Below are 8,027 nucleotides of genomic sequence, written 5' to 3'. Positions count from 1 at the left end.
TTTTTATTAATAACAATTCTCCTTACCCTGTTGAAGAATGTCATTTAATGAATAAAAAAATAGTATGGAAAGATATCATCAATAGAATGATTCTTGATAAAGATAGTTTGTTAGCAAAAAATCAAATCGATGAAAGAGAAACTGAACAAAAAAGTAAACAGTTATTTGATAATCTCTACCAATTACAAATGTGTATTCTTAATGGATATAAAACAAAAAACGAATCTTTTCAAATTGATAGAATTCCATTATCTAGAGTAAATGAAAGTGTTATGTTTCCTGATCAAATTCTCTTTTCAGAAATTGGTCATCATCAAATTAAAAAAGAAATCGTAAAGAGATGTTTTTATGAAGAAGAAACTAATAAATGGTTTGATGAAATGTTTAAAAAAGATATTATTGAAATAGAGGATTGTATTTCAGCGATTCAATTAGTTGATAAAAAAAAAGATTTATTAAAGAGAAAAGTTCGAGATAAAGAAACAATTTCAATTGCACTTTCTCGTATTATTGATATCTTTGGAATCCTTTTAATTCTTATAGTTATTTGTTTAATTAATGGTGTTCCAATTTCATCATATTTGCTACCTTCATGTACATTCTTTCTTGGTTTTTCGTTCATATTTGGAAATTATATGAAAAGAGTCTGGGAAAGCCTTGTTCTTGTTATTTTTATTCGACCATTTGATATCGGGGACAGAATTCAAGTAACTGGATTTCCTACAGTTATTATTGATGAAGTTCAACTACTAAGTACTGTTGCTCATAATCCAAATGGAGAACAATACATCCTCCCTAATGACTTTTTATACAATAGTGTTATCACACAACTTAAACGTTCACCATTTTATACAATTGAATTATACATCAATGTTGACATAACTGTTGACCTTAAAATTATTGAAGAAATCAGAGTTTCATTAGAACAATTTCTTAAAACAGATACAACATTTAAGTGGAATACAGATATAATATTTTCTCCAGTTGATGTAACTCTTGAACACAAAATTAATTTATTACTATGGATTGAAGTAAATGATATCACTTATAATGACCCAGGAAAGTATCTTAAAGCTAAAAAAATAGTTATTGAATTACTTACAAACGAGTTGGTTAAAAGAAATGTTATATTTACATTACCAAAACAACGTTTAGTTGTTGACCTAAAAACTGAAAAATAAATAGGTCAAAAGAAACTTAGATTATTTTAGTTTTGTTCTTGTTTATTAGTAATAACCATATTATGTTGGTTAATCAAAGCTTTAATAAGGAAAATAAAACAAATGACAAGTATCACAATAAGAATTTTAGTTCTCCAGGTAAGAATAACTTTACTAAGTTATAAATCAAAAACCGTTCAATGAAAAACAAAAACAACAAACCTTTGTAATAAAGAATTCCCATCCATATCTCTTGTCACTACTTTCTTGTCTTCATTCTCCTCTATTTCTAAATCAATGCTTTGTTCTTCAGGGTTTATTCCAATTGCCACTTCATCTCCTTTTTTAGTTGTATCAACAGATTGAGACTCTACAATATTATCTTCTTCATTATTTTTCAAGCTGATAGCTGCTATAACTTCACTTGTTGTAGATTCACTAACACTCTCATCACTAATATTTGCATATTTTTTTATAATCTCTAATTGTTTAAATTGTTGAATAAGAGATTGCATTAACACTGAGTTTTGATTTTCTTCTGTAAAGATATCAGTTAAACATTTTGGACATTTAAATTGGTTTTCACATTTTTCTGATTCATTTAAATGAATATTACTTAATGATTTTAACAAACACTCTTGATGAAATTTATGTAAACAAGGTAATCGAACTATTGAGTCCCCTTCAAAAATTTCTTCTCCACACAAATAACATGTATTATCCTTTTTTACTTTACCATCGACATAATCCACATACTGACAAATTGTGCACTATGGTAAAATTATGAATGTCTATTTAATTAAATAATAATATTTTCAACAAACTTCTTTATGACTTTTTGTAAGACAGTTTAAACAAATATGTTTTTCATGGTCAATACAATATAAGGTAGTTTGTTCTTTACAGATATAGCAAATCCCCATAAAGCAATAATGTATAAATTGAGTTCGGAAGATGTAAAAGTCAGGAAAATATAGACTAAATTTTTTATTTTTTTGGATTTCAATTACTATTCATTATAAAAAAAATAATAAATTCTCTCTCAAAGATATAGCAATTATATATAGAGAAATGTTCATTGAAAATAATCTATTCTAGTAGCGACAAATTAAACTTATTATAACTAACTTCAATAGTTTTTTTTAGAAATTAACTCAAGCTACAAAAATATTAAGAAGGAAAAAACTTCAAATATAAGAAAATTACATTTCAACTGTTGATTATCTATCTGAAAGTAACATAATAAAAAATAAAAAAAAAGTATAAACCCGTGAATAAACAACTCCTTTAAATTTAAAAATATTCATAAAACAAAAATACCAATAAAAACTTTAGTTATTGATATTTAACTTTTATAAAAAAACAACGTATAATAAATTTGCATTGTATTAATTGAGTTATAATAGATTTGAGTCATAACTTAAAGCCTTTTGTTTAATTACTAAAAAAAGAAGAATTTATGATAGATATATCTAAAGTCAATTGGTTGTTAGTTTTGTTCTATCACTTTTTTTATCACTCACTATCTCAAAATAAAAAGAAAATATAAAATTTCACTTTAAATTCTCAGATTCTCTCAACAAAATGGATATCCCAAATCTAAAACTTATTTCACAAGATGGTCATGAATTTTATATTTCTCGTGAATGTGCACAACACAGTGGAACACTTAAAACAATGCTTGAAGACCAACCAACAGAAGGTATCATTACTATTCCTATTCCAGGTATTCCAAGTAAATTATTAGAACGAACCATTGAATATATGTATTACAGGCAAATGTATTCTCATGCACCATCTCAAGACGTTATTCCAAACTTTGATATTGATCCATCAAATGCATTAGAACTATTACTTGCATGTTTGTTATATAGTAATTTTTGGTATTTATTTTAGATTATAAATAGATTTATTTTTTTAGCACATTATCTTGACTTGTAATTTGAACTTTAAATTTAATTGCTTTCTTTCTGGTTTAGATTTCTTTATGTAATTTTTAAATGCAATAACAATAAGTTATTCTTTTCATTTTGTATTATTATAAGATAGTACTCAATTTAATGTAAGAAAGGTCAGTAGTATAAAACTAAAAGAATATAAAATATAACAATACTAAATGCTAGAAACTCGCCGAGTATTTTTCCATTAATAAAAAAGGTTTTCCAATTATTAAAACATAATTTAACTAAAAATAAATAAAGAACTATTAAATAATAACTTTATGTCAAGTAAATCGGCTAAAGAACAATTAGAACAGGAAAAGAAGATAAGAAAGAAAAAGGCATTACTTCTTGAACCAAAAGAATCTAATGCAAATAAATTCAAATATTTACAATGGCTTATTGAAGAAGATAGTGATATTGTATCATATTGTAAAATAAATCATTCATTGACTGGATTAATTCTTAGTGAATATGCTACTGGACAAGTTGCTCATTGTAAAAAAGGAAAACAAACTAGTAAAGCAGCCTTAAGTCAATTAAAAATAATAGAATTTGCAGGAAAAGTATTTCCTTATAATGAATTCCATGTATTTGAGTCGTTATTTTCATTATTTGAGAATTATCTTTCTATTGGAACTGATACAATATTAAGACGTGCAGCATATGAAACATTATTAAATATGTATCAAGATAAACAAGAGTATTCATCACAATTTGCAAGATATATATTATCTTCAATGAATATTGGAAGTTTAATTGATCTATCACCAAACCAACCATTTCCTGGATTAGTTAATGAACCTTATGTTCCTTCAGAAGAACCTGTTGATGAACGATCACTTTCAATGGAATTTATTGATAAATTTTTGGATCGACTATTAAAGAAAGAGAGTTATAAAACATTTCTTCCTATTGCAGAACATATATGTGCATTACTATTTCCATCATTTTCTAAAACAATTACATTGTCATGTGTTGTCCCATCAACAGGATTAGGAGATGTTCCAACACGATTAATGGAAATTATTTTAACTGAATTACGAAAAATAATAACTAGTGATATTAAAGAAATGTTCTTCAAAGAAGAGGGTACAGTTCCATTTTTAGAGTTTATTCTATCAACAGCATTAAATTTCTCACCAGAAACATTCCAAAATGGACTTAATTATTTTACATTTTTTTATACAGAATTTGTTGCTAAAACAAACACTGCAACAAGTTTTGAAAATGCACTTGGAAGTACAAAATTATTAGAATTTAGAAGATATATTATTCAATGTATTGATATTCCATTTGACCATGCAGAAATGAATCCAAATATTAGTTGTTTTACATCAGCACTTCATTCAAGAATGATGGAATTATTAAATAATGAATTAGATTTAATGGATGATATGAAAGATTTACTTATTGCAACACTTGTTAATAATATTAATAAATTAGTTACTTGTTATCGTGATGATGCTATTGGTTCACTTGTTGATACTATTATTACATCTTATGTTAGATGGAGACATTCAGCTACAGCATATAACAAATTATATGATATGCTTCATCAATTTTATTCTTCTTCAGGATTATTAAATCAGTTATGTCAAAAAATTATTCATGTAACAAAACAAATTATTTTCTTACCAAAGAATTCTACATTACAAAGTTCTAATCAAATGGTACGTTATATTAATGTTGAACCAGATTATATATTTCCTAATGATGATCCTACATTTAAAGAAATGATTAAAATGAAATCAAATGAAATGTTTGAATTATGGGAAGGACTTTGGGTTATGATACAAGATACATGTATAGAAACATCAGTAAAAAATTGTATTACAAGTGTGAGAAAAGTATGTGATTTATTAATGAGATATGATAAAGAAAATAAAGTTGATTTAATGAATATTTTTGGTACATATTTCCTTCGTAGTCTTTCATCTTCAGAAGAAATTGAAGTAAAAATAACTGCAGGATTAGGATTATGTGATTTATTTGTTAGAAATAAACGATATATTCTTGCAGCATATTCTACATTTTATGAAAGTATTGTTCCTCTTATTCCAAATGCACCATATGAATTTCTTCTTGGATTACATGATATTTTTTCATTAAGATTACCAGGATGTACTAGAATGATTGTTCCATTAATTTCTATGCTTCAACAATTACCAACATTACCAGAAAAATTACATGAAAATAATATAATGAAAATTATTGGATTATTAAATTCATTAATTTATGTAGAAAAATTATATCCACAAGTCTTCCCATTAATTAAATTTACAGATACATTAGGAGATTTTAATAATTCATTATATTATGCTCAAAAACATTTAATGTCTTTATTTAAAGATCCTATTGCACAAGAAACATTATTATGGGGATTAGCATGTCATCTTCATCTTCTAGTTATTCAAAAAAAACAAAATGATTTAGCATTAGATATATTAAAATGTTTAATATCTTATTTACCAACTGAGAGGTATGGATGTATTTGTCAAATTATTTCATCATTAGCACGTTTATCACCACCATTACCTATTCCATTAATTACTGAATTACATATTTCTACATTTCAAATGATTTCTACTTTAAATAATCAAACAGTAGGAAGTTTACTTTATGCATTAATGGAATATCTTATTTCACCAACAGTATCTCCAGCAATTCACTCTATTGATATAGCTAATGTTATGCTTGAAGCACTTACTAGTGCACTTCATATGAATACAACAACTTCAAACCCACATCGAGTTATTGCTGCAGAAGCAGCAGAGGCATATATTGGATTATATATATCAGGATTAGGTACAGAAGGTGCTTTATTAGTTAATTCTACTGGATCAGATATATTAGATAAATCAACTAAATGGTTTTTTAATGGTAATACATTATATTCTGTAACACATCCAGACAATAAAGAAGATGTCATAATTTGTGTAAGAAATAGTGTTGGTAGATTTGAATGGAAATTTACAGAAGTACAAGTTCCTAATTGGAAAAAGACTATTGAACATATAGAAATTCTTGGTAATGTTCCTGAAGGAGATGGTATTGTTGTAGAAAAGATTCATAGTGATATTAATGATGTTTCTCAACTTATTGATTTAATTCCAGAAGAACTTGTTTGGGATTTCCCAACTGAATTAGAAAATAAAGAAGAATTTGATCAAACATTAAAAACAATAACAAATGAATGTATTGATATGAGAAAAACACTTCAACAAATACCAAAAGAGAAAATTGATATTTTACCACCTTCTTTACCAGAAAAAATTAATGTATCAATTACCTCACCATTAACAACAGGATTATTAATGACTGAATTATTCTTTATTGATGGATTAGCTATTTCATCAAGATTAACATCATTACCATCTCATGACAAATTTAGAAATTTAATCAGTACTCTTGATAAAACTCCTGCAAGAAGAGTGTATCCAATTGGTTTGATTTATGTAAAGAAAGGAATGAAAAATAAATTAGAAATATTAAAGAATTGTGAAGTTTCAAGAAGATATGAAGGATTCTCAAGTTCATTAGGAGAACAAATGGATATTAAGAAATACAATGGATTTATTGGAGGAATGGAAAAAACAGGAAATGATGGTACAACTGTTCTTTATTATAAATCATCAACAAGAGAATGTGTTTATCATGAGAGTGTTAGAATGCCATCTATAGAAGGTAATGAAAAAAGAAAATGGAAATTAATCAGTGAAGATCATGTTATAGTAATATGGAATGAAAATTATCAAGAAGAAAACCAAGTTGAAATTGAAGAACAAAATAATGGAAATATTTCAAGTCAAATAATTATTAAACCAGGAATATGTGGTGTTGATACTATTGAAATACATAGAAAAAAAGATGTAAGAGTATTTGGACCATTATTAGATAATATGGTTGTTCCTGAAGATATTTTAGGAGAATTAATAAGAGAAACAACCTTTAATGCATCAGACAACTCAAAACAAAGAACTATAGGAGATGATGTAATGTTACCATATTTACAAAGAAAACAAATGATAGATGACATAATTCCAAAGAATCCAACATTCTCACAAAAAGGATATTTATCAACAATCAGTATGTTCTTAGATGATAAAGAAACTACTAAACAAGAAAATTAATTTACAATTTGTTAAAATTTTTTTATTTCTTTCTATATTATATACTTTTAATTCTTAATTATCAACTTATTATATATTAAAATAATTCTTGTTTTTATTTTTATTCTTTTCTTTTTTTTGTTGTTAATAAAAAAATATTCAAATAACAAAAAAATTAATTTGTATTTTAAAATTTAAGCTGTTTTAATAGATCTGGTAACTCAGAACAATATGGCTTCTCTTCTAATCCTTTAAGGAAAGAAACAACTTTAACTAATGAATGGATTTAAAGAATATAAAAAAATTTTATGGAAACACTAGAATTAAATAACTAAATTTCATTGTACTAATAAGCTATTCAACAGGCGGTAAATCATCCGGATAACCACCATTCTTCAAGAGACTTCGAACTAAAACTTTGGCAAAAATGTATTGATGAGCATTTAACGATCCATTTTTACCAGAATCAGCAATAGACCATATCTTTTTCAGAGCTTTTTTATCTGCCCCAGTAGCCATCAATGGAGCAAAACAATCTTTACCACTAACTTTACCTTCTTCATTCTTTGGTAATTTATCAAATTCTTTTTGGTAAGCAAAAATTTCATCGTCAGTTACTTCTAAAATGTCCATACATTTTTCATAACCAGTTGATGCTTCAAATGGGTTAGAAGAAGAGGACAAACTGTCTTCCATTGGGTATTTCTTTAATAACATTGGAATATCAGTACCTAATATATCATCAATAGAAGCAATAAGCTTCATATCTAACTTAGGGAATTTAGTGAAATCAAGTTCATTTAACTTTTCTTTAT

At 26.0% G+C, this 8,027-nt stretch overlaps 5 protein-coding genes across 5 annotated transcripts in view, besides 8 other annotated features; 3 read left to right on the top strand and 2 right to left on the bottom strand.

The window, feature by feature from the left end:
* Positions 1-86: 86 nt before the first annotated feature.
* EDI_092950 (uncharacterized protein) lies at positions 87-1,181 on the top strand (the record flags this gene model as incomplete). The annotated part of the gene is made up of 1 exon (XM_001736202.1): positions 87-1,181. One exon carries the CDS (start codon positions 87-89, stop codon positions 1,179-1,181), a length of 1,095 nt encoding a protein of 364 aa, XP_001736254.1.
* Positions 1,182-1,357: 176 nt separating this feature from the next.
* Positions 1,358-2,083, bottom strand: EDI_092940 (uncharacterized protein; the record flags this gene model as incomplete). Its single annotated transcript, XM_001736201.1, has 2 exons — positions 1,358-1,930; positions 1,985-2,083. The coding sequence occupies 2 exons, from the start codon at positions 2,081-2,083 to the stop codon at positions 1,358-1,360; spliced, it is 672 nt and encodes a 223-aa protein (XP_001736253.1).
* Positions 1,953-1,976: a sequence feature (AT_rich).
* A 56-nt stretch (positions 2,084-2,139) lies between the features above and the next one.
* Positions 2,140-2,197: a sequence feature (AT_rich).
* A 202-nt stretch (positions 2,198-2,399) lies between these two features.
* Positions 2,400-2,420: a sequence feature (AT_rich).
* A 26-nt stretch (positions 2,421-2,446) lies between these two features.
* Positions 2,447-2,523: a sequence feature (AT_rich).
* A 221-nt stretch (positions 2,524-2,744) lies between these two features.
* Positions 2,745-3,101, top strand: EDI_092930 (transcription elongation factor B polypeptide, putative; the record flags this gene model as incomplete). The annotated part of the gene is made up of 2 exons (XM_001736200.1): positions 2,745-3,021; positions 3,082-3,101. 2 exons carry the CDS (start codon positions 2,745-2,747, stop codon positions 3,099-3,101), a joined length of 297 nt encoding a protein of 98 aa, XP_001736252.1.
* Positions 3,045-3,080: a sequence feature (AT_rich).
* Positions 3,102-3,324: 223 nt separating the features above from the next.
* Positions 3,325-3,377: a sequence feature (AT_rich).
* A 4-nt stretch (positions 3,378-3,381) lies between these two features.
* EDI_092920 (tuberin, putative) lies at positions 3,382-7,233 on the top strand (the record flags this gene model as incomplete). Its single annotated transcript, XM_001736199.1, has 1 exon — positions 3,382-7,233. One exon carries the CDS (start codon positions 3,382-3,384, stop codon positions 7,231-7,233), a length of 3,852 nt encoding a protein of 1,283 aa, XP_001736251.1.
* Positions 7,234-7,252: 19 nt separating this feature from the next.
* Positions 7,253-7,359: a microsatellite.
* Positions 7,360-7,410: a sequence feature (AT_rich).
* Positions 7,411-7,566: 156 nt separating this feature from the next.
* EDI_092910 (EH domain-containing protein, putative) overlaps positions 7,567-8,027 on the bottom strand; it is a gene marked incomplete at both ends in the record, with an annotated part of 1,647 nt that continues 1,186 nt past the window's right edge. The window contains one exon of the mRNA XM_001733280.1: positions 7,567-8,027. This exon is cut by the window's right edge and continues 1,186 nt beyond it. Coding sequence (XP_001733332.1) covers positions 7,567-8,027 — 461 coding nt within the window.

The sequence above is a fragment of the Entamoeba dispar genome, genomic scaffold (assembly GCF_000209125.1).
Source record: "Entamoeba dispar SAW760 scf_1105229459701 genomic scaffold, whole genome shotgun sequence".
NCBI classification, from domain to species: Eukaryota; Evosea; order Mastigamoebida; family Endamoebidae; genus Entamoeba; species Entamoeba dispar.
Note: the sequence above shows the minus strand (reverse complement) of the source record. Positions and strands in the feature narration are given on the sequence as shown.